Here is a 25,342-nt window from a genome sequence, read left to right as displayed (position 1 = left end):
ATCAGCGATCTTGGAAAATAATTACAAATTGATCTAACAGGACAAATATATTTTTAACACAGAGTTAAGCGTATATAAAACTAATTTGTTTAATTGCTTTAATAGGTAAAATTTACTATTGGGCACACAATTACCCAAGCGAATGTGTATAAAAGACATGACGAAATGGCCGCCTATTACAGTGTTAATACAGCTGTGGGGAAGGATTTGGGTGGCCGCTGGCCGCGTTGCACAGGTGGCCGTTTATTCAAGTTAAAATATATAGTAAAAATCATCGGGGGGAACTGAGAGTGGCCGCTGACCGCAAGTGGCCGTTGATTTCGGGTGGCCGCTAAGACAAGTTTGACTGTATTTATGAGATGCACATTTATTATTTTTTTTACAGATTCTAGACATGAAGCCAATAAGAGTTCATAAAGTTTTGACCTGTGTGTACATTTCACACAATACACACTAGGGCTGGGACGATATATGGCGATATCGATATATCGTGATATATGTGAAGACGATACACATATCGATACATTTGAAAAAATATCGAAATATCGCCCAAAAAAATCTGACTTCTGTTTATCTTTGTTTATTTAACAATTGGGGTGTAATATATAAAATAAATAAGTTGAATATAAATATAGATATGAAATAAATAATAATTAACACAACTTTTATTTTAAAACTTTTGTTTTACACATATAAACATCTATTTTTGAATAAATTATTCTCATTTGCAAAGAAATAAATTGTTTATTTCAATGCAAAAAAAGATTTTATAAGCAATTAAACATAACGTGATAAATATCGTATCGTGGCTCAAATATCGTGATACCTATCGATATAGAAAAAGTTGTTTCGTCCCAGCCCTAATACACACTATGTAAAAAGTCTTGATATATGTACACATGAAAAACAATACCCTCTCTCTATTTAAAACTACGTGTTTTGATGCCTTACAGTCACTGAGTTTCTGGTTCTGTAATTGTCGATTCTCAGCTCGAAGTTCATCAAGGTCCTTATTCAACTTCTCAATCAACTGGCTCTGTTCCTCAATTTTACTGAAAAGGAAAACAAAATAATGTAGCTTAGTATATACATGCATGTCTACACTCAGAAGTCATTATTTCTATTCAAAGTGAGTCTTCCTCTAAAGACATCTTTACGAGGAGGAAATTGGCATAAACTTCAATAAGTCCTTACTTCTCAAGGCTGACGCTCTGAGATTTGACCCGGGTCAGTTCCTCGCTGATCTGGGTCTTGGCCTGGATTTCACTGTTCAGATTAGATTGGAGGGTCAGCAGTTCCATCTTATCCAGTCTCTGGGACCGCCGGTTCCTCCAACGCTGACGTCCCTGGAACAAGTTTTTTATAAACTTAAAAAATGAATTTCTATTTCATTGATGCCAAAAAACTTGGCAATTTTTTTTTTAACATAGATTACTGTCCCCATTTTCTGACACACCCATGACTTAAAGGATTTTTCAAATTTATTTTTACGTATAATTAATTCCTTTTATTAATGCCATAAACCTAAACTTGATGATTTTTAGTTATTGTGTACTAACCCCATCGTCAGACACGCCCATCACTTTGAGGTTTTCTAATTCCTCTGTCATCTTACTGGCCAGGGCTTGGAGGTAGCCACGAGCATCCTTCTCATCACTGACCCTGTTGACATCAAATGGATAATGACAAACTTTATGATTACATGGAATTTTTTTGGGATGCAGTATTTAAATTCTACAGATGAATTTATTCCATCATTCAAAACTGGCTATATTTTCCTTTTTTAATGTTTCACTTGAAAACATCAATTCGTCTAAAAAAAAAACAGCATTCCTTTGGCCTTTGTAAGAAATTAACTTAAATTCACTAAAAAAATGTTTTACAAGCACTGAAGTCTTGTGAAGTTGTGATAAAAAAATCCTTTTTAAATTAATGACTACAAAGATCCCCAACCCATTTGAGCTATTTACCCCTGTGTGAGATAAGTCTTACCATTTGATGATCTCTGAGATTTGAGCCTCCCAATGAGCCCTACTGAGCTATACACAGCTGTGTGAGATAAATCTTACCATTTGATGATCTCTGAGATTTGAGCCTCCCATTGAGCCCTACTGAGCTATACACAGCTGTGTGAGATAAATCTTACCATTTGATGATCTCTGAGATATGAGCCTCCCAATGAGCCCTACTGAGCTTTACACAGCTGTGTGAGATAAATCTTACCATTTGATGATCTCTGAGATTTGAGCCTCCCATTGAGCCACTGATTCCCGTTTGTCATAAATCTCCCTCATCTCCTGTTCCAGCTGATTCTTCTCTTTCACCACGTCATTCATCGTGGATTGTTGCTGTGTAAAAATAAATCATAATTTCATTAACTATCCTCATCTTTTAAAATATGCATTATATTCAATTTTCTTCATCCTTTTTCTAATTATTTTGCACCCTCTTTCCCCACTCATCAAAATATGCAGTAACGAGCTATTTTAACAATACTGACACAAATATCAAAGAAACTTACGAAGGCGATTTCTTCTTTCAGTCTTTCATTTTCATCATTGATCTGTGACCTTTCCCGTTCTGTATTATCGTACTGTAATTTAAGTCTCTGTATTTGGTTAATTAAGTCCTCTATTGATACTTGGTTATTTAACTTTTCTTTTAATGCACTGTTTTCACGGTTCAAGTCTTTGTTTCTATTCTCCACTTCTGACACTTGGAACTGTTTGTCCTTTATTTCTGCATGGTGTTTAGAGTTCAGTTTTGTGATAGTTTCTTCTACTTCTACACTTTTTCTGTCAAGTTCTGTTTTTAGCCTGTGAAAAAATAAAAGAAAATAACCAATGATGCAGTACAATGCATCATACAATCTGTTGATCTTCAAACCAAAGCATGAAGACATTCCATTGAAAACCAAACAATTACAACTAATGAATGATGTGGGATATTGGGTGCACATGTACCTTGAGATTTCCTGAGACATTTCTAACACTTGACTTGCGCTGGGCCCCCGACTGATATTTTTCCGTTTGGCGGCCTCTATTTCCTGCTCCAGTTCCCTTGAGTACTGCTCAGCTCGCTCTCTGAGTTTCCTCTCCTTGTTGGAATCGGCTCGATACTCGTCCACCTGGCCATGAAGCTGCAGAAAGCAAAGGAAATGACGTTAAGTAGTAGATATACCTTGTATTTATGGCCTCACATGTCCAGGTTACAGAGAGGATAAGTATGAAAGTATACTATGTATTAACCATTTACTGCAATAAAAGTCCACAAAGGATAGTGTGCATCTCTATATTATTAGTGAAAATAATCTTGTATCATTTGTGGACACTCTACTCATAAAGAAGTAATAAAAATGAGCTTCATGTAATTTATCATAAGAGTAAGTTGTATCATTAATGGTTCAAATAGTGTCTGATCTTAAAATGACATTCTGAATATAAATTCCAAGAATGGTAATTATTACAATGCACAAACATAAGAAAGTGTAGTTGATTCCCTCTACATGTACTTCATTTCTACAACAGCATAGAAGATCTTTGCCTTTAGAGTCAATCCGGGTAATTTCGTACACCTTTGGTCTTGATCGTAAATATAATTGCAACCAGAAAACGCTCGAGGCTTATTAATATCCCATTATATAAAACGTTTTGAGAACTTCCTTATTCCATGTTATTTTGACGCTTTATTTCGTCATCAGATATGAAATCTATGTCTTTTCTGTTGTAGGTACGGAAGGGGTAAATTCGATTGACAACGGGGTAATATCGAACGGAGAAATGGGGTAATTTCGTCCATGTTGGGAAATTTCGAACGCGAAGGAAAAAATTAATTGAAGGAGGAAAATTATAATTTTTTCAGAGAAATAGATCGATGTAAATGCTGTTCTTGAATTTTTTTTATTTGTCGGGAAATATATATAAAGATTTTATTTATGTAACAGTAACATAATTATATATATAATTCGTAATTGTTATATATATATTAGCTTTCAATAAACTATGAACAAAATAACTAACAACATTTTCAAATACAGTGTTAAATCAAGTCTATTTTTTCACACTTTTCTTTGGTACTTTTTCCTTTTTTAGTTTTCTCATCTCTTTCTTGAGTTCTTGTTCTTTCTTTTCTTCTGCTTTCCTTTTCTTTTCTTGTAAAATTTCATCTGATGTGAGGAGTCTATGGGAAGTAAGTTTTCTCTTACTTTGCGACTCTGGTCGTGTTTTCTGCTCAGGGGACGGGACATCAAAGAGGGTAGATAATTGGTTATTCCACAAATCTGAAAATTCATTGTTGACATCACATTCTGGAGTAATGAGTTCAACATTTACACCACCACTTGCAAGATCAGACAGAATTTGTGAGGCGGAAACAGTTTCAGAGAGATTAAAAACTTGATCATCTGAATCGGCCACTGGTGTAATTGGTAAAAAAGGATCTGGATCTCTGGAAGAAGACGGTGCAACTGCAAGTTCACTAACAAAGCTAGAAGTACGCTTATCGACTGGTTGATTGGTTTCAAGAGAGATGATGTTATCAGGTTGCTGAAAGTTAGATACAACAGATGAAGTGGTCAACGCAGATGGAATTGGGCTGGGCGCTACATCTGACTCGGCGGAGAAAGAAATGACTTGTTGCCGACACAGAAGGGTCATAGATAGAAGGAATCTGGAAGGATGTGGAGGGAGTCGAGTCGTCAGTAGAGGTCGTCAAAGATGATATGGACTCTGGTTCAGAAGTCACTGTCGATGAAATAGATTTAGAGACGGAAGCACCCTGGTGAGTAGATGTGGCGGACTCAAAAACTTTAGAAGGCGCTAAGGCGTCAGCGGGTATTACAGATCTATCTAAGGGATAGATTCCTGTAGCACGAAAGCCACTTGCAATGTTCTGCTGTGTAAGGGCTCTATCGAAACTTTGTCTGAAAAGACCTGGCCAGGACTTCTTATTGACAATGTTGTCTGGGCTACTATTCATATGCTCCGAACAGACACGCTTATATATATATGCTGCTTTCAACGGCCTGTTTATACTTTTATCCAGGGGTTGTAGAAAGTGTGTCGTGTGTGGGGGCAATGCAAGGATATGGATGTCATTCTCGACAGCCGCTTCCAGCAGCCCAATAACTTCGTGGCTGGAATGGCTGTCGAGAATAAGAAGCTGGGGACGGTGAGGACCGCAGTTGGGCAAAAAAACCTGGTGAAACCATTCCTCGCCCAGAATGTCATCCATCCAAGCCCTTGCCTGGTAGGTGAATACTGTTCCTGGAGGTGCATCCTCAACCCCCCAGGACTGAAGGCACCTTTTTGTTTTCCCTCGTACAACAACCATTGGAGGCATAGAACTGCCGCTAGCATTCACACAAAGTAGGGTAGAAATAGATTCGCGACTGTTTGATGTCCTTCCGGGTACTTTGGTCCCCTTCCTAGCACACACGGATGATGGCTGGTGCTCCATCTGGAAGCCAGTTTCGTCAGCATTCCAGATGGCTTCAGGCTTGCTCTGTATATTCAGATCAGATACAATCTTTGACAGGGTGTCAAAATAAGATTGAACTACAGACGGATTCAACATCCGTGAGCGCACCACTGATAGTTTCAAGGGCCTTTTTATGCTAAGTGACGGGTGTCTTTTTCGCAAACCATCAAACCAGTCTTTGCCTGGTATACCTCCTTTAAACGGTGTATTGATTTTGAGCTTGTTTACTAGACCCCAATTTTGACCAGTAGCTGTTGCCTGCTGACCCCAAATCCCATGGAAGCCGCATTTTCAACTTTTTTTTACCAACTCCTCTTCGAGTTTGGCTGGTAGCGCCGGGGGGCGACCTATTGGAGCCCCAGGAACCACTCTTTTAGCTAATCTGTCACTCAGAGTTGTTTTGGGAATTTTGAACATTTTACTTGCTTTTCCAAGACTTAACCCCCCTTTTACTGCATCAAAAGCTTTATCCATGTCCTCGGGACTGTAATTTTGGTACACCCCCTTTTTAACATATTTCCGTGGCATGTCTGCAATTAAAAGACAAATATTTAACTCTGTACTTAAAAGAATAAAAATTAGAATATATTCTGTAGCGTTTGTGGTCGAATATTAAGTGTACGAGTTGTCCTTTTGTAAATTTAAGGAACGACTTGTTTGGGAAAAGCCCCTTTATGTATCCATTGTGGAGTGTGGGGTAAAGTCGATCAGGTAATTTTCATTATTTATTCGGTTTTAAATATAATTCTTAATTTAGATTTAAGTTTTTTCAGCATCTTTGTCATGTTTTATGCAAATATACTTTAATTTTTACTGGAGAAAAAAATTATACTTACCAGAAAATCTAATTGTACCGAAGTACCAAATAGTCAGTCTGCTTTGATGTTTCGCTTTCACTTTGATGTTTTGGTGACGTCACACAAGTTTTCATGTGTTTTTACATGTGGTAATTTTATTAATATTATTATATTGGACACAAATAATGACTGAATTTTTAAAAAATATAAAGGTACAAATAAATATAAAACAAGATAAAAATATTTTTAAAAATTTAATAAATTCTTAGGTGTTCGGATTTGCCCCGTCGGTCGAAATTACCCGGATTGACTCTATCAAACTATTTAAATCATTTTCAAAGGAAAGTAACTTTTACCTCCTGGACATTTTTCTCTGCCCTCCTCCTTTCGTTTTTGACACTTTCTAACTTCCGTCTATATTCATCGATTTCTTCATCTTTGTTCCTAGCATCCCTTGTTAATTCTTTTACTTTGGACTGAGATTTCAATAATCTACAAGAAAGCCAGAAATCAGTGGTATCATTTCTTATTGTGCTTTCAATGCTTCTACTTGCCTTATCAACAGAAAGGAAACAAATGAATACATACGACTCATTTGTGTCCGTAAATTGTTCAATGGCAATCTTTTGTTTGGCTACGGCATCTTTGAGTTCTCTTGCTTGTAACTTGTACTTGTCCCTCAAATCCTGCAAATCCTGAAATGGAAGAGGGGGAATACAATATACAATGTTATGACTATCCATCCCAAACTACATGTAAATGATACCATACCACAGCTTGTGTGATACTTTACATCACTCACCTTTTCCAGAGCCATTTTCTCCTCGTCAATGATCCTCATTTTACGTTCCAGGTCGATTTTGAGGTCCTGTGCTCTTTTAAAGTCTTGTTCCACTTCACTGATTTCGGTCTGAGATTCTGGAAATATACAGTTTAAATTGTTCAGTCATCTGAAATGTTTTGACTTTTTAATATTGTTAAGAGGCCTAAAGAACGTAACTACAATTCAGCACACTAAGAGCCTTGTCCAATAACTTCTCAAAATAAATGTACTGTCTATTGGGTTTTCTTTCTTATTGTATATGAAGCCTATCCCTATGGATAAATTTCCATGTCAACAGTATGAATCTATAAAATAGCTAGTCCTTTGCATACCTGCTAAAAATCTATGTAACAGGGCTGTTTTATTTGCGTACCTGCTACGACTCTGTGTAACACGGCTATTTCCTCTTTCAGCTGACGGACCTCGGATTCAGCAGATGCTGAGGAAGCTCCAGCTGCTGGATTGATCTCCCCTGAACTACTGCCTCTTTGTATCGTGGCATTTGCTTCTACAAAGAGGGAAAATGCATTCGATAATTTATAAACATGCAAAATAACTTGTGTGGAATTGATTACAAAAATTGGAAATAAGGCATTTATCTGATATAATAAAGTACAATAATTAACTTATTCATATCTAAATTTGTTTCCTCTGATAGAAAGAACATCATAAATTTTATCACATCTTTTTATTTACAATCTACATTTAAATTTGGAACATCTTTACTGAACCATTTGATTGATTTATTTCTTACCTGCTAGTTTCCTTTGTAACTCCTTGTTTTCCCTCTCTAAATTAGCTATCCTCCTCTCAAAAGCAGCTGCAGCAAGAGATTCAAGGTTTTCTGTGGCAATCCCTGAGGTATCCTGAAGATTTCCAGTGTCAGAAATTTGACTGCAAAATACATTAGACTTTCTTAAAGCCATTAATATACACATCAAAACACCTGACCATGCATTTTGCATACAAAAACTCTACGTTTAAGATTTTAATATTGCCTTTTATGTAGCCTTCACCTTGTCAAAGATTAGTAAGTATGAGATGACATCCTTGGTTTTAAATTTCAATAATCAAATATGCTTTTGTAAAAAAAATTATTTTTTACTTTTGAATCACTCTGTAGCTATATAACTGACCTGTCTTTGGTGAAAGTAAAGCCAATAAAGGGAAGGTGATGTCCTTTGAATGCAGCATTAGAAGTGGGTGGCACAGTATCCTACAAAAAATATCATAAAACCATCATCCCTCAAAATCTATTGTTAATGTATACAGCTATCAAAAGTATTCACTTGTATACCTGAACACTTGAGTGCCAAAACTTACAGTGTGCCTGAAGTCACTTTCGTCTACATCAAAGTTGGAGGTGTCTGTGGGACTGCTTACTTCAGGTATGTACGGAGCATTCACTGTAGAAAGTAACACAGAATACTGAAAGTCATTTCAATTCCACAATAAAAATTTCACTATCTCTAAAAAAACTAACAATTGTGATGGTTTAAATTTCACACTATAAGAAATTAATTTGAAATTCTTATAAGCTTTCATATACACTTTTAAAACTTATGATTTATTAATTTTCCGAAAAATGATAAATCACAAATATAATGAAATTAAAACCACTTGATTATTTGCCAATCTACATTATTCAGCAAGTGTTCCGAACAGAGTTGTCACTATCTTTTAATGAGGACTAAACACTGTACTCACTGTCTCGGATTTCCTCCCACTTGATGCCTTTGAACCACGGGTGACTGATGAAGTCTTCCAGACCATTTTTCCCAAACCTCCTATCTGCTCCACATATAAGTTGCTGGAGTAGGTCTTTAGCTTCGTCTGATATGTCTTCTATATCTTCATCGGTTGGGAACTCAAACTTGGACTATAAAAAAAGAAACAGAAATATGAATAAATGTTAAATGGGATACTTCAATTCTATAACATTTTCACACAACACTGACTGTAGTCCTATGTCACAGTATTGAACATTTGTACTTTAAAATATATGAGTGCAACTTCATTTTCTGGGCCCCATTTTGCAAAGGATTTTATATGTAAACATAAGACTAAAATGTTATTGTGCAAACAGTTTTAGTCTAATTTGTAAGTTCTTTAGTAAAACAGGGCCCTGATATTTTTAGATGTTTAAGAGAATGTTACTGGTACATGCATTAATCAAAGAATCTGACTTACCTGATGGTTCATGATTTTGCCGTAGGTTTCTACGAGTGACTCGGCATAGAAGGGTGTAAATCCGTACAACATCTCGTACATACAGACTCCTAACGACCACCAATCACACTCAGGACCGTAACGGCCGTGTCCATCCTCCATAGCCTGGGGACAAGAGAGAGGTACATTAACATGACAATAGTTCAGTGGGTGAATAGAAAACAATGTTATTCAGAGTAATGAGACAGAAAATAAATTATCTTTCTATAGTTACCCGAAGAATTTCTGGGGAGATGTAATCAGGGGTACCCACAGCAACAGAGGACTGGACCTGTTAAATAAACAATTTAATTAGTTTTGCAACTCTCTAATGCATGACTATTTAAAATTATTATCCCAAACCATTTTATTCAGAATTTACTTAAAAGTCAGGAATACTTCCTATCGAAAATTTCCAATTTTTATACTGATTACACAAAGCATATCATATTGAAAATGTATTTATCGGAAAAGTTTAATGTTACACAGTGACCGTTGCCAAGGTAAACAATGTAGTAAAACTAACTGTCCCAATATTATAATGTAAACAATGTAATAAATCTTACCGTCCCATCATCCAGCATTTTGAGACAGGAGCCGAAGTCGGCCAGTACAATATGTCCTGTCAGATCCAGCAGTACGTTGTCTGGCTTGATGTCCCGGTGGACGTAGTTCATCGTGTGGAGAGAGTGGATGGCCAGCACCATCTCGGCAATGTAGAACCGGGCCATGTCCTCAGGTAGCCGGTCCTCATACTTACTAAGGAGGGTCAGTAGGTCTCCCCCACAGTAGTAGTCCATCACCAGGTACTGAAATAGACAGATAAGTCATTACATAAAATACACAGAGAAAATATCAGTAGTAGTCCATCACCAGGTACTGTAATAGACAGACATATCAATAACACAGGACAAACATTATCCCCCAGAGTAGTAGTCCATCACAAGGTACTGAAAGAGTAAGACATAGAATGACTACTGTATACAAGGAAAATTTTACCCCCATTTAATTTCCGTTTGCCTAATTACATGTTGGCCAGTTTAAAACAGGGCAAATTCAATTTACAAAGAACATTTTCTTAAACAGAACTGACACTGGGCGAATTTAAAACAGAGCAAAATTGTTGGCAAGTGCGAAAGGGCGAAAATGACACTGGGAGAAAATAACCCTGTATACACTATTCATGTAAAGAAAAATACTGAAATGCAGTATTATTAAGTTTTGAAATGACATGTTCATGATATTAAACTATTGAATTACAGATTTAATATATCAACTACTTCTGACTGAATACCTCTATGAAGTCATTTTTTTTTTCTTACAGAGTTTTCATTGATGAGTAATCAGAGTGTTTTCAATTTCATATGTTCATGCATATTCACATCATTAAATAAGGAATTTTATCTTTTTAGATACACTTCAAGTCGATACTTACCAAGTAGTTGTCATCTTGGAAGGCATAGTGTAGATTTGTAATCCATCTTCTGTCACCATATACCAAGACATCTCGCTCTTCTTTGAAACAAGCCGTCTAAAAAACGTGAGACATGAATAACAATTTCACACTGGTTGTGGGCTGTTTATAAATACAAAATATTTTGCACCTTAAAGATTAAATGACATGAATAAATTACAGCAAATACGTTGAAAATATTACATGTACTCCTGAGAAAAAAATTCACGTAGTATCCTTACCTCCGCTCGTTTCAGCATCTCCCATTTATTTAAAATCTTCATGGCATAAACTTTATCAGTGGATTTTAACTTAACAACAGCAACCTGCAAATGAAACATTGATTTTAAATGATATCATATAAAATTACACTTTACTAGTGTATTTTTGCCAACTTGAAGTATTTTTTAGCAACTATGTCAGAAACTTGAAATGGGAGGGGAAACAAATGACACACAAAATTACAATCTGCATTTAGAAATATAATTCAAATTTTTTAAAATTTTAATTATTTTTAAAAAAAATTCTGTTTTATGTGAAATGAAAACAAGTGAGTGAACATTTATTTATTTTGAAAATTGCTACTTAACATCAGCCTTGAAGACAAATGAAATAGGCCTGAATTGAATGAGCCAGATGCTGAAGACATTTTCTTCACAATTGTGCCTGGTTATGATACCCTACTTACCTCCCCAAATGCCCCTTTTCCAATGATTCTAATGACCTCAAAATCATCTCGGTGTAATCGATACTGCTTAACCTTGGAAACAATCTGTCTGGCTGCAAGGGAAAATATTTACAGCTATAACACTATCTCTGAAACTCAAAGTCTGTGTATTCTGTTTACTTTCTGTGATTTATTATCAACTCTAAGTTATAACAAACTGTGCTACTGGCCACATGATGTAGAGGGAGAGAGAGCTTTATTTTGTTATGATGAACAAAGTTATTTTTAGAGGGGTCATCACAGGTCAATGCGAGAGTTGAGGGGGAGTGCTGACCACATTCCAGTTTTCACTCTCCATAACCATTAGGCTGTGCCTCACACGGTCAGATATAGGTATAAATAGGTATACATTTATTACATAAATGGTTGTATCTCTAGTGAATGGGGATACACAATGTGTTCCAAGATAAGCAGGGAAGTGCTATCTCCAATTCACATTGTTGACATAACTAAGTTAAAGGTCCCTAACATGATAATTTATTGATGTCGACAATCTGTGAAGTCTCTTTTGCCTTTTGAGACGTCCCCCTTGTATAATAACTGTCAATGATGACTCAGAGTGACTGGGAGAGAATTTCTTTGAGTCCTGCATCTGTCTACAAAAGATTCTGTGTAACCGCTGCTCAGGAAGTGGAAACCGCACACACTCAGAGCTAGCCCTACATGTCATTACCCTCTTCCTGCATTCACACCACTATATAATTACACTCAGCTCAAACAGAAGCTTTTCTACTTATGTAATGCTGTACATGTGCAGCATAAGCCAGTGATACACCTTGTTAAGACATTTACTGGAATCGTAACATTCTAACACAACTCTTGAGAACAGGAACTGGGCCAGGGTGACAGTCTACCTGAGAACTAGCCTCATTTCCTGAAGATTAGTCACCTTATTATACACATCTAAATCTGAACCCACCCAGGAAGATGTTATAAAGAAAAGGAAAACATTAACTATCTATTTATAGTGTTTCAGACATCATAATCTGACACTAGTTTACTCCTAAAAGTTCCGAAGATGACACTATGGGGAAATATCAGAATGCTGCATGTAACATTTTCATTTCCTTTTTAGCTTTGTTCATTGTGTGAGCAGAGAACACTTGTTCCTCTTATTCAGAGAGAAAAATTCAGCCTTGGTTTATTTATATCATCGTGACCTAGAAAAGTAGGCATATATTGCAATTTATCAACAAAATGTTTTTAGACATGGTACTGACAACTAGCAGGTGGGAACAAATTTCAACCATCAATGAATTTTAAAGGGGAAATCCTGCTTATACCTTAAGATGAGTCTATATTTAGATTGTACTATCTCAGGAATGGCATGTGTGAGTGAGAAATCAAAGTGATGACAACAAATGACATAATAATGCATATAATCCACTAAGAATCTCTGTCCTGATGATTTATACACAGCAGACTTAGGAGAGCCATCTCTGAATGATCATTTAAACAAGTCACTGTCCTTATATACAAAATTAATTATTTCAAACAAGACTTCATCTCAGACAAATGATTTAAACAATAAGTTATCTTGGAGCAACACTCAGACCAACCTGATGTTTTATACAGTTATCTCAGACTCTGACCAATCTTATGTTTCATACTCAGACATAAATATAATGTTTTAGACAATTATCTCAGACTATCCTAATGTTTCATACAATTATCTCACACTCAGACCAACTAAAACAATTATCTCATACCAACATAATAATTTGAACAATTATCTCAGACTCATACTAACCTAATATTTTATAAAATTGTCTCACACTCGGACCAACCTAATGTTTCATACAACTAATATCTTAGACTCAGAGTCTCAGATCAACATTAGGTTTAATACAATAATCTCAGAGTCTGATGAGACTATCCTAAATGCTCGACTTTCATACAATTATCTCAGACTCATACTAACCTAATATTTTACAAAATTGTCTCACACTCGCACTAACATAATGTTTTAAACAATTTAATATCTTGGACCAATCTATTATTTTAAACAATTATATGACTCAAGCCAACCTTATGATTTATACAATTATCTCATTTCTGACTAACCTTATGTTTTAAACAATTATCTCAGACCCAGACCAATCCAATGTTTTATACAATTCAGACCAACCAAATGATGTATTAAAACAATTATCTAAGACTCGGATCAACCTTATATGTTTTATACAATTATCTCAGACCAATCAAATGATTTATTAATAGAATTACCTAAGACTCAGATCAACCCAATGATTCATTTGATACAATAATCTCAGACTCAAACCAAACTATTGCATATTGCATACAATTCCTTATGATTTATACAATTACCTAAAACTCAGATCAATCTAATGTTGATACAGACTCAGACGGGATAATTATTGAAATAATTGATAAAAGTGATTATAAATGTTATTTATAACTTCATTATATTTTGAGGAAACAACAGTCTGGGAAAGAGATAGAGAGAGAGATTTCTTTCTAATCTGTTATCATGTGCAGCAGAGGTAGAACTCCTGTATACCTCATTACAGTGAGATACGACTCAGTTAGGTTCTCTGGTTAATGCTCGTACTGATGTCAATCAGATTTCTTATAATTTCCATCAGAGTAATTAATTTATCACCTACAGTATGTTCCAACCAGACAAGATACTCTTATAACTACCTTATCAAAACTGATTTCTCATTACTCTCATGAAGCACCGATCATAAACCACACACACTTGAAAGCATTACATGTGTACTACTAGAATTGAAATGTGACTATCTGCATTTCATACATGCTTCTATTTAACATGCTCTATGTTATGATAATAAATTTACTATGTCTAACGTTTATTTCTTATTATATTTCAGGAAGTAACACATTAAAGAATGACTCACACAACGATCTAATATACATACAAACATGTATTATATATAAAGTGATTCTTAGTAACTCAAGATGTTGCATTGTTATTTTGAGTATGTATATTATTAAAGTAGATGTACGGTAATATATTCAGGAAACACCAAGCCATTATTACCAAAAATATTACAAGCTGACCTTGATGTGACCTTGATCTGGCATGAGCAACTGATTCAGTTGAATTTTTTTACAACAAACATAAGAATATTAGAAATGGACGTCGATTAGAAATATGGATACATCCTAGACACATTTATAAGACAAAAAAATCCCAAATTAAAAAATGCATTTTTGTATTCTTTGACCTTGACTCTTTGGTGGAAATGGTTAGAATCCAACTTGCCTTACATGTATTAAACTGTAGTTCTAGAATCTGAATTTTGTTCTCCTCTGAAGCCTCTTGCTGTCGTAAAGACAACTGAATTTCATTTTTCATAAACATCTATAAAAAGAAGTTCTGAACCAAAAGTCCTTTTAATTTGTTAAAGTCACTATTCTGGGGTCAAAATGAACAGATGAACAATAATTAGAAAACAAGATGTCAAGAAACAATATGAACAGGAATGCATACCAGGTTGCCATAGTCTAGAAGTCAAAAAAGTATAATGGGAGAAGAGAAAATGTGATGGACAAGATTAAGATTTGAACTTGGATCCCTTGATTCTCTAGTCAAGTGCTTTACCAACTCGCCACCAGCAACTGAACATATGATATCCAACTATATGGCTGTCACATTCTTTCCCCCTTTAAGTTCTTCAGTCCCCAAAGACACCAACCCAGGCAGGTCTTTCATCTGTCACTTCCAGGGCATGGCACAGTAACAAATGAAATGGGAGAGAACAATGTAACCGACCAGACCAGGATTCGAACCCTGCTTTTCTGTCAGCTAGGTGGTAGTAAGTTACCTTGTCATCGGCAATCAAACTTTTAAAAGTAATAATTACATGCAGTAAAAAAACAGCAACAGTAACAAAATACAGCAGAAAACCTGATCCAAACAAATGACAAGAAAATCTTCAAGGTAGCTGGAAGTCATATTGCAAGCAAAAAGTTTTTGGTCCACACCATTCCCCATCAATGGGGAGTTGTGCAGACCGAAACCCCTTGGCTAGGAAAGATGGCTGGAAGTTATTTATCAGAGTCATTATTACTTGCAATTATCATTTTATGGGTATTACATAGGTATAAAATGCTCGCTAATTGAACACAACAGATTTGTTGTCAGTGCCTACACCTAGTATTCAGAATACTGCATGTTAACAAAATAACTGTTCAATCGAAGTGTTTTTGTCATACAACTGGTGAATAAAAATATTTCAACTTCTTGACTAAGGTCTTCTATACTGTAACAAAGGGCCTTTAATTTTTGTTTAAAGAAATATATACATATACAATAACATTAAACAGGTTCATGCAAGTGCAACCTATGAGAATGACTCAAGTAAACATTATGATGCATCAATGTGTCCGAAATCGTATTTTTCTTTGTATAATACATATAAATATATGATGGAGTACGTAATATCAAAAAACAAACCTTTCACATGTCAAAACAGAATATAAGTGTAATACTCAGATATTCCCCTTACCAAAATCTATGAACTCGGATATGTTTTTCTCTCTGCGTTGTGTGGTGTTGCAGCACTCATCATAAAGGACAATGAGAACGTCCAGGAGGGTCTCCACACTGAGGGCTTGTCCATTGCTGTTCGGCACCCCTCCCACATACAAATCACTTAACTTTTTTAAACGCTCTTCTGCAGACATCATATTGTCGAAAGAGCGTCTTTAAACCTTCGTGAATCAAATTTTTGAGAACAGACTGCACTCATACCTTGTTTTCTATATACAAGGTATGATCTTTGGTTCTTTCACTTACAGTAAGAATACATATTTTGTCTGAAATTAGTAAAATTATCACTCTGCTTTTAGGGGGAGCCTGTCAAAATAACCTGCATACTTCCGATTCTAAACGTCAATTAATCACTGCGTCCAATGGCGATTGTTTTGTCACCAGCGGTTTTAAATAATTTGTTAAACTAGTTTTCAGCTTCAATCCTATTAAGTTTCTTTAAGATTGCATTCCACTGATCTGAATGTTTATACACCCTCCTTTCAACGAGTCGTTCATTCTTTCGGATGTCATGAACATGGCCGACGATAATGCATTGTGGGATATTAATACGCAGGTGTGACGTCATCTTTTTTATTACACATCCAGCATCTGCATAAAACACGCATACTGCCCACTTAGCATCAATAGATTGGATACCAAATTATAAACTTAAGCATAAACTCACTTAATATGCTTTCACGTAATGTTACAATCATTTTTATAGCAAAATTATGAGCACTGTAATCTACCAGACATCTCAGGGGCGGATCAAAGTATGTTTGGGGTGGTGTACATGTTCAGATCATCAGGATTACAATATTTTAAGACCAACACGAAGTCATATATCAACAGAAGGTTGTCATCACTGATTAATAGATTGATTTAAAGTGTTTTTATGTACAGATAAATCTGAGGACTATGTGTGTTTGTTTGGGAGGGAGGGGGGGGGGTTGGTCTATAGATTTTGGAAATAAATATTCCATATAAAGTAATTCGAGTCTATTTAAATATGGCAATTTATAATTTTTTGTAATAAAGAAAAATCTGTTTCTTATTATCTAAAAATATACCCCCAGCATAAAAAATAAATCTGTGACAGTCATAAGACTTGGAAAAAATTGTCCTACCCAACCCCATCCTAAGCAAAATGTATTTGGTCATAATTTTGCTACAGAAACATATGTAGATGCTTAATAGGAAAAGACAATTGATGCTAAGAACTAGCCAGTTTGTTAAGGTCTCAATCAGGTTCCTCAATGTCTATGAGGAAAAATACCTTGTCAAAATCTTTGAGAGGGATCCAACAGGCTTACGCAGTGTAAATCTCCATCTTTTTTTCCCCGAGTAGACCATTATACCACAAAAGTAGAATATTCAAAAGAAAAATTGCAGTTTGATATACCATTTTCTATTTTCTGAATTCCATCTAATAAAAATGACCAGTCATTATGAATCTCTGTTGAATTAACCACCGTGCATAGAAATTAAAAAGAAAAGACTTTAATATGGACAGATGATACAAAAAAAAAATTCTTTAGAGAAAATGGCAGCATTTTAACAATTTAATCTACACAAAACCAAAATGGTAAAATAAGTTTCAGCTTTTCTGGCCCATGTTCTTGAGAAGTACTTTTCAAAGATTTTTTATATATTTCTATTAAAACTTTGATACCCCATTGTGGCCCCGCCCTTCCCCCGGGAGTCACGATTTGAACAATTTAGAATCTACACTATACCACGATGCTTCCACATAAGTTTCAGCTTTACTGGACCAGTTTTTTTTTCAAAGATTTTTCCTATATATTTCTATGTAAAACTTTGATACCCAATTGTGGCCCCGCCCTTCCCTCGGGGGTTCTTAATTATTTGAACAATTTAGAATCTACACTATACCAGGATGCTTCCACATAAGTTTCAGCTTTTCTGGCCCAGTGGTTCTTGAGAAGAAGATTTTCAAAGATTTTTCCTTTATATTTCTATGAAATTTACCCTTTTGGCCCCGCCCTTCCCCCAGGGGTCACGATTTGTTTTTAGAATCCACTTTACCAGATGCTCCACATATAGTTTCAGCTTTTCTGGCCCAGTGGTTCTTGTTTTCAAAGATTTTTCCTTTATATTTCTATGTAAAACTTTGATACCCCATTTTGGCCCCGCCCTTCCCCCAGGGGTCAATTTGAACAATTTATTTATACCAGGATGCTTCCACATAAGTTTCAGCTTTTCTGGCCCAGTGGTTCTTGAGAAGAAGATTTTCAAAGATTTTTCCTTTATATTTCTATGTAAAACTTTGATACCCCATTGTGCCCCCCCTCCCCTTGGGGGTCACGATTTGAACAATTTAGAATCTACACTATACCAGGATGCTTCCACTTAAGTTTTTGCTATTCTGGCCCAGTGGTTCTTGAGAAGAAGATTTTCAAAGATTTTTCCTATATAATTCTATATAAAACTTTGATTCCCCATTGTGGCCCCGCCCTTCCCCCGGGGGTCATGAAACAATTTAAAAAGGATGTTTGTAAGTTTACATTTACTGGCCTAGTGGTTCTTGAGAAGAAAATTCCCCAACCTATTTTTGTCTTTTCTTGATTATCTCCCATTGCGACAATTTGATATTTTCCCTTCACCCAAGGATGCTTTGTACCAAGTTTATTCAAAAAAAAGCAAAAATGTGAAAAGTTTACAGACGGACAGACAGACAAATACAAAATGTGATCAAAAAACTTCTTGATTCGGCTCAGGTGAGCTAAAAATGACCAGTCATTATGAATCTCTGTTGAATTAACCACCGTGCATAGAAATTAAAAAGAAAAGACTTTAATATGGACAGATGATACAAAAAAAATTCTTTAGAGAGACAGCATTTTAATGAATTTAATTAGGAAAAGCAAAATGGTAAAAATCAGCCTATGTGATACTGCTGATTTTTTGTCATTTTGTTTTTCCTCATTAAATTCACCTGGCTTGGTATAATTTTTTTTTTTAAGTTTATACATTTGTATTACACTTTTAGCACCAAAGTAACATATTCCGAAATTTGTTTTTATCTGTTTTTATCTTTACCGAGTCTGTTTTGTCCATATCTGTAATTTTATTGAAATATTACAAATATTTTCCAAGTCTATTTCATCTTCCAGTTCTTAGAAGAAAAAAAATCGAAGAATTATCCACTTTTCTAAACTTGTAACATGATATTAATGAAGTCTCCTCCAAAGAAAAAAAAAGTTTGTATCATCTGACCTAAAAAAAAAAAAACAACAACAACACTGATATTTTTAAAGATAAAATTTATTTAAAAAACAAAAATAAACAAATGTACAACCCGCAAATAATACAAAAGCCTTCATATTTAATACTTGACAATGTAAATTTGGACATGACTGGTTTGGTCACATTGGTTGGAAACATCATTTTAATGAATTTCATTAGGAAAAGCAAAATGGTATAATTCAGCCTATGTGATACTGCTGATTTTTTGTCATTTGTTTTTCCTCATTAAATTCACCTGGCTTGGTATATTTTTTTTTTTTAAAGTTTATACATTTGTATTACACTTTTAGCACCAAGGTAACATATTCCGAAATTTGTTTTTATCTGTTTTTACCTTTACCGAGTCTGTTTTGTCCATATCTGTAATTTTATTGAAATATTACAAATATTTTCCAAGTCTATTTCATCTTCCAGTTCTTAGAAGAAAAAAAAAATCGAAGAATTATCCACTTTTCTAAACTTGTAACATGATATTAATGAAGTCTCCTCCAAAGAAAAAAAAGTTTGTATCATCTGACCTAAAAAAAAATTATTTAAAAAACAAAAATAAACAAATGTACAACCCGCAAATAATACAAAAGCCTTCATATTTAATACATGTACTTGACAATGTAAATTTGGACATGACTGGTTTGGTCACATTGGTTGGAAACATTTTGAATGAGGAATAACAAAAAAATCAACAGCATCAATCAGAAATTAAAACAGTTGACATGGTCTTACATTTAAAACACTGAACTGAAATAATATAACTATCATTTAAGCTAATACCCCTAAACAGATTGCTACAGTTTATTTAAGGAAAAAAGAGGAAGGCTTTATCAAGGTTCATTAACACTACTGAGGAAAATCATCCAGATGGACACTGAAAAACCTAATGCAAATGGCAGAAAAAATATAAAAAAAAAATGTGGAACAAATCACCAAGCTAGGTAAACTGTATTGTATGTATTTTCCAATCTCTTAATAACCGTTGCAGCAAAGTTTAGAACTTTATTGAAATTAAATCACAACACATTCAGTATAAAAAAAAAAATAACAATGAATATTAAGCACTACATGCAGATTTAAGCTAAAGGAATACAATGCTGCTATATACTGGAGTAAACATCCTTGGCACAATAGAATACTGGCACATATTTAATACTGCATAATATCCAATTTCAATGTTACTATGGAATACAGAAACAAAGAAAAAATAATTTGTTTTAAAATGACTCAAATTCTATAAAAGTATTACCAAATAGTGCGTAAATTCATGAGATCAACTTTTAGACTAGGAGGCAATTTCTTTTTACTTGAATAATTGAAATAAAATCGTTTTATGAAAGAAAGAGACTGATTTGAACAAGAACTTTTGATATCATCAAAAGCACAAACAAACAAAAAAAATCCATAATTGAGATTAAAACAATTGAAGCTCAATAAACTGTTGCAATACACTACATAGAGTTACATGTATAGGACCTTGGAAAAAGGACAATCTATCAAAATCTAATAAACATTATTAATCAGAAAAGTAACAATTTATCTGTTGAAAAAAAATCATGAAAAGCAAAAGTAAATATTTTTTAAACAAAATAATCCATGGCAGTAAAAACACTTATATTGTATAAAAAGCCAATGTTCTCCTTTGGAAATGGGGAAATCCATAATTATCAGATCACATGCATTAAACACTTTATCTTCTACTCTTCTTTGCTGGGAGGAAAAATCAGTTTCTATCCATGTTACAGGAAAGCAAATCAGCCTGCAAACACACAAGTTTATACCAATTTAAGCATTCATTTAAACACTAATTAAAGAATTAAATGAAAAATTTACAGGAAAGCAAATCAGCCTGCAAACACACAAGTTACCACATTACATTTAATTTACCCATTCATCTAAAAATAAATTAAGATTAACTTCATTTACCAGTTAAACACAATGAATTTTGTAGAAGTTTCGTCGCAGAAGTGACAATTTTCTGTTTTGTAGACCACAGTATATCGACACATTACTTGTGTTTATTACAATACCTTTTGTTTTAAGACAACTTCATTTACCAGTTAAACACAATGAATTTTGTACAGTTAAACACAATGAATTTTGTACCTTTTTTCCCTCCTAGTTTTCTTTCAGGGCGTGCTGGATCAGGGCCTGCACCGTACGCGTCTGTCCCTTCTTAGTGACCAGACTCTCGGGAAGTTTCGTCGCAGAAGTCTGGTAAGTCTTGGAGTCCTCCACATGTTTTGTCAGGCTTTTCAACACAGGCAATCTATGCTTGACACGGTCTTTTTTGACAGTCCTCATCTTTTCCTTGAAGAAGTTCTCGGCATCAGCATTTGTTTGAGTTGGAAGACCACTCTTTGAGGGTAGGATGATCAATTCACTCCCCCAATCCTCCTTATCTTTGGAGTGGCTTGTCTGAGCTAAGCTGGTGTCCTGTGATTTCCAACTTTTTAGGACTGCACTGTCTTGTCTATTTATTGAAGAAGACCTAGAATCAGAGGAAACGGCTCTATTGTCTTTCAGTGACTGTGACATTTCTTGTGTTGGAGAACTTACAGTATTATCTCCCAAAGACATTTTATCAAAGTTGAGTCCTAAACTTTCCAGCTCTTCAACCTCAGTTTTCTTTGCTTGTGACAGGCTCTCCACATCTTTGTCTTCTGTCTTGACTGTTTCTGCGAAAGTTTTGGAGGGTTTAGGACTCCCTTCTGCTTCAGATGTCAGCAGAGAAGTGGGAGAACTTTCACTGGTCTTTTCCTTTTTAATAGGGTTTGGAATGATGCCAAACTTTGCCATCTTTTTAAACATGTTAGACATTTTCTTTGGAGGTGGTTGCAATACTTTTTCATCACTTTCAGCTCCATCTTGAACAGTTTGCACTTTGCTCTTTTCAGTTTTTGGTTGGTTGGTGTTCTTTGCTTCTTTGCTGATAATAGGTGCAGATATTACATCTTCCCAGCTCTCTTGTTTCGGCACAATTTTGTCTGACATTGCCGACGTCTGCTTTTCTTTGTTTTGGACAAATGGCAAAAGTGATGGCACTGTGGAGTCTGATGCAGCACCAACAGCTGCACTGGTCTGTTCACTTACAACCTTTTCTGGTGATATAAAAAATTCAGGAGGACTGTTAGGTTTCTCAGTTTTGATTGGTTGTTTTGTCGGAATAGCCCAGTAGTCATGTAGAGCACCAGAGGAACCGCTGCTAGAAGTGGTCATCTGATATGACTTCCGTTGCAATGAAGCTATTAGGGATTCAGTCTTCTCTTCTGACTGTTTCAGAGGCTTTGTGGTCTCTCTTGATTGGACGGAAGACTTGTCTTGTGTATCATGTGATAACAATGAGTCAGGTGACTTCTTAACCTCTATTTCTTTCTTGACTTGCACAGATTTCCTTGTAATATTGGAAACATTCCAATAATCATTGGTATTTTTATTAATAACTGTTAGGGCAGAAGGAACAGCAGAACCTTGTTCTTCTTTACCTTTTACATGAGAAAGAGAGCAGGCACCTCCAGCTGTCAGAGGAGCAGTAATTGCTCCAGCTCTCTGAACTGTTGACTCCTCAACCTTCTGAGAATTACCCTGGGGATTGAAACCCTGAAGATTATTCTGTAAGGGTGCCATGGCTTTGGCGCTAATTTGTGATAAAATTGGCCCTTTCAAATTCTGGCTTAGGTAAGCTTTCCCAAGAATTGGGTTTTGTAGAGGAGCAGGAATTCTGTCACTAGAGGTAGACTTGACTGCTTTCAGTGGGATTTGCTTGCTTTCTGACCACTCAGCGTTAGGTCTTGGATCACCAGATTGATGATCAATGGCCTTATTGGACCAAGGGCTCCTAGCCTTCTGTGTACTTTCTTCCTTCTCTAACTGGGTACTTTCTGCCAAAGCTGGTTGGTCTTTTTCTTCCTTAATATTTCCATTTACATCTTTCTTGCCACTAGGTTTTAAAGATCCACTTCCAGGCACATACCTAAGCATATCAGGTCTATTTCTTTGCTCCAAATCACTGGGATGGGCAGAATTGTTCCTGTTTTCGTTTGCAGACATCACAAGTTTGGCACAAATTTGCCACCGGTAGCACTCTCTAGCAGTAGTGGGTAGTTTGGAGGACACGAACAGATACTGGCCATCGTCGTCCCAGGATTCCTTCTCTGTCTTCTGAGTGGAGACGTGGACTCTGGGTGGAGGTATGAGGTTGGCGTAGTTCGTGGTTAGAACAGATCTCTCTGGGGCTTCCTCCTCTGCGTATAATTTTGGTTTATCACCTGACGGAAAACTGCTTTTTGGTTTTGGAACAGATTCCCAGATGTTCTCAACTTCTTCTTCTTTGGTGCTAAATGTGAAGAAAGACATATAATTATGGTGCCTAGAATCATAATCATTTAAATGAAAAAATGAATAAGAAATGTGAAGTACATATATTGATAAGCTTGCTTTTGCATTTTGGTTGTAACAGCTTTAGCAAAATTTATTGGGCCCGCTTTTGTTACTGGTTTTCTTGGCTCTGCTGATGTTTTAACTTCACTGTTGTTTTGTATTCCAGTATTCCTACATTTAAAATGTATATACTAGTACATTATATTTATTTAATTCATTTTTTAAAAACCTTTCTTGCATTGCACATCATTCACATATAGGAATTTTTTTTCTTGAATAGGCTTTATCAAAATGGTATATAAAGTAATCTTACATTTGGTTTTTGGTAGTGCTGTCTGAAGTAAAATTCTTTACACTGTTATCATTAGCCACTGGTTTAGTAAGCTTTGTTGATGGTTGGACACCCTGGTTCCTTTGCAGATCTGCAGTCCTAGATATTACAAGCAGAAAATTGTTACGAGATCTGCTGGAATGACACAATATTTACTTAAACATACCTCTGAGAACATCAGGCCTTACCTGGGCTCTTTAGTTGTCACAATGGAAGCGGAACTTCTCACCCCCTCATTTTCGGCTTGTTTATCAAGTTTTGTGACAGACAATGACACAGATTCCTGGGTATTTTTCACTTCTGTTGTCCTAAATATTATGAAAAGAATCATGTTAATTCTTTAATAACAGGATGTTTTCTGTAAGTGAAAGAGACTTTATAATATATAATTGTTTAATGCCAAGTTGGCAATATTTCAGCCAAATTTGATTTCTTTCATTCTTACCTCTGTCCTTTAGTGGTGACAACTTGATCAGAATTACTGGACATATTCTTCCCTCTATCGTCTATAAGACTGTTGACTTCTGTCAATGGATGGCTTTCCTGTCTCTTCTGTAACTGTTCTGGTGCATTGTGGGATATTAAAACGCAGGTGTGACGTCATCTTTTTTATTACACATCCAGCATCTGCATAAAACACGCATACTGCCCACTTAGCATCAATAGATTGGATACCAAATTATGAACTTAAGCATAAACTCACTTAATATGCTTTCACGTAATGTTACAATCATTTTTATAGCAAAATTATGAACACTGTAATCTACCAGACATCTCAGGGGCGGATCAAAGTATGTTTAGGGTGATGTACATGTTCAGATCATCAGGATTCCAATATTTTAAGACCATCACGAAGTTATATATCAGGAGAAGGTTGTCATCACTGATTAATAGATTGATTTAAAGTGTTTTTATGTACAGATAAATCTGAGGACTATGTGCGTTTGTTTGGGATGGAGGAGAGGGGGTGTTGGTCTATAGATTTTGGAAATAAATAATCCATATAAAGTAATTCGAGTCTATGAAGATATGGCGATTAATTATTTTTTGTAATAAAGAAAAATCTGTTTCCTATTACCTAAAAGTATACCCCCAGCATTAAAAAAATAAATCTGTGACAGTCATAAGACTTGGAAAAAATTGTCCTACCCAACCCCATCCTAAGCAAACCGGTTGTCTCCTAAATGTATTTGGTCATAATTTTGCTACAGAAACATGTAGATACTTAATAGGAAAAGACTATTTCCTACAATTGATGCTAAGAACTACCCAGTTTGTTAAGGTCTCATTCAGGTTCCTCAATGTCTATGAGGAAAAATACCTTGTCAAAATCTTTGAGAGGGATCCAACAGGCTTACGCAGTGT

At 35.3% G+C, this 25,342-nt stretch overlaps 2 protein-coding genes across 9 annotated transcripts in view; both read right to left on the bottom strand.

Annotated features, from left to right (window-relative positions):
• LOC134250232 (serine/threonine-protein kinase MRCK alpha-like) overlaps window positions 1-16,553 on the bottom strand; it is a 32,406-nt gene extending 15,853 nt beyond the window's left edge. For all 8 annotated transcript variants that reach the window (XM_062732584.1, XM_062732583.1, XM_062732585.1 and 5 more), the window contains exons 1-21: window positions 15,983-16,553; window positions 11,448-11,539; window positions 11,002-11,085; window positions 10,742-10,837; window positions 9,873-10,115; window positions 9,542-9,598; window positions 9,289-9,432; window positions 8,806-8,977; window positions 8,422-8,504; window positions 8,235-8,314; window positions 7,853-7,992; window positions 7,472-7,606; window positions 7,078-7,193; window positions 6,864-6,970; window positions 6,632-6,767; window positions 2,964-3,139; window positions 2,522-2,816; window positions 2,224-2,348; window positions 1,560-1,662; window positions 1,195-1,346; window positions 952-1,052 (exon numbers count right to left, since the gene is read on the bottom strand). In XM_062732584.1, coding sequence (XP_062588568.1) covers window positions 952-1,052; window positions 1,195-1,346; window positions 1,560-1,662; window positions 2,224-2,348; window positions 2,522-2,816; window positions 2,964-3,139; window positions 6,632-6,767; window positions 6,864-6,970; window positions 7,078-7,193; window positions 7,472-7,606; window positions 7,853-7,992; window positions 8,235-8,314; window positions 8,422-8,504; window positions 8,806-8,977; window positions 9,289-9,432; window positions 9,542-9,598; window positions 9,873-10,115; window positions 10,742-10,837; window positions 11,002-11,085; window positions 11,448-11,539; window positions 15,983-16,163 — 2,818 coding nt within the window. In that variant the 5' untranslated portion in view covers window positions 16,164-16,553. The remainder of the gene's footprint in view (window positions 1-951; window positions 1,053-1,194; window positions 1,347-1,559; window positions 1,663-2,223; window positions 2,349-2,521; window positions 2,817-2,963; window positions 3,140-6,631; window positions 6,768-6,863; window positions 6,971-7,077; window positions 7,194-7,471; window positions 7,607-7,852; window positions 7,993-8,234; window positions 8,315-8,421; window positions 8,505-8,805; window positions 8,978-9,288; window positions 9,433-9,541; window positions 9,599-9,872; window positions 10,116-10,741; window positions 10,838-11,001; window positions 11,086-11,447; window positions 11,540-15,982) is intronic.
• A 4,062-nt stretch (window positions 16,554-20,615) lies between these two features.
• Window positions 20,616-24,539, bottom strand: LOC134250230 (uncharacterized). The gene is made up of 6 exons (XM_062732580.1): window positions 24,423-24,539; window positions 24,166-24,285; window positions 23,960-24,076; window positions 23,704-23,817; window positions 21,373-23,602; window positions 20,616-21,025 (listed from the first exon to the last, which is right to left on the bottom strand). Exons 1-5 carry the CDS (start codon window positions 24,464-24,466, stop codon window positions 21,385-21,387), a joined length of 2,613 nt encoding a protein of 870 aa, XP_062588564.1. The 5' UTR covers window positions 24,467-24,539; the 3' UTR covers window positions 20,616-21,025; window positions 21,373-21,384.
• Between the last annotated feature and the right edge of the window lie 803 nt (window positions 24,540-25,342).

Source organism: Saccostrea cucullata, unplaced genomic scaffold, assembly GCF_032062105.1.
Source record: "Saccostrea cucullata isolate Sc308-1 unplaced genomic scaffold, CSIRO_AGI_Scuc_v1 ctg2026, whole genome shotgun sequence".
Taxonomy (NCBI): domain Eukaryota; kingdom Metazoa; phylum Mollusca; class Bivalvia; order Ostreida; family Ostreidae; genus Saccostrea; species Saccostrea cuccullata.
This window is presented reverse-complemented; position numbering and strand designations above follow the sequence as displayed.

Excerpts from the sequence above, each read along its gene's own strand:
- LOC134250230 (XM_062732580.1), bottom strand. The coding sequence starts at position 24,466 with ATGTCCAGTAATTCTGATCAAGTTGTCACCACTAAAGGACAGAG. Across the intron at positions 24,077-24,165 it reads GTGACAACTAAAGAGCCCAG|GACTGCAGATCTGCAAAGGA; the intron begins GTAAGGCCTGAT and ends TGTAATATCTAG. Across the intron at positions 23,818-23,959 it reads AGCACTACCAAAAACCAAAT|GAATACTGGAATACAAAACA; the intron begins GTAAGATTACTT and ends TTTTAAATGTAG.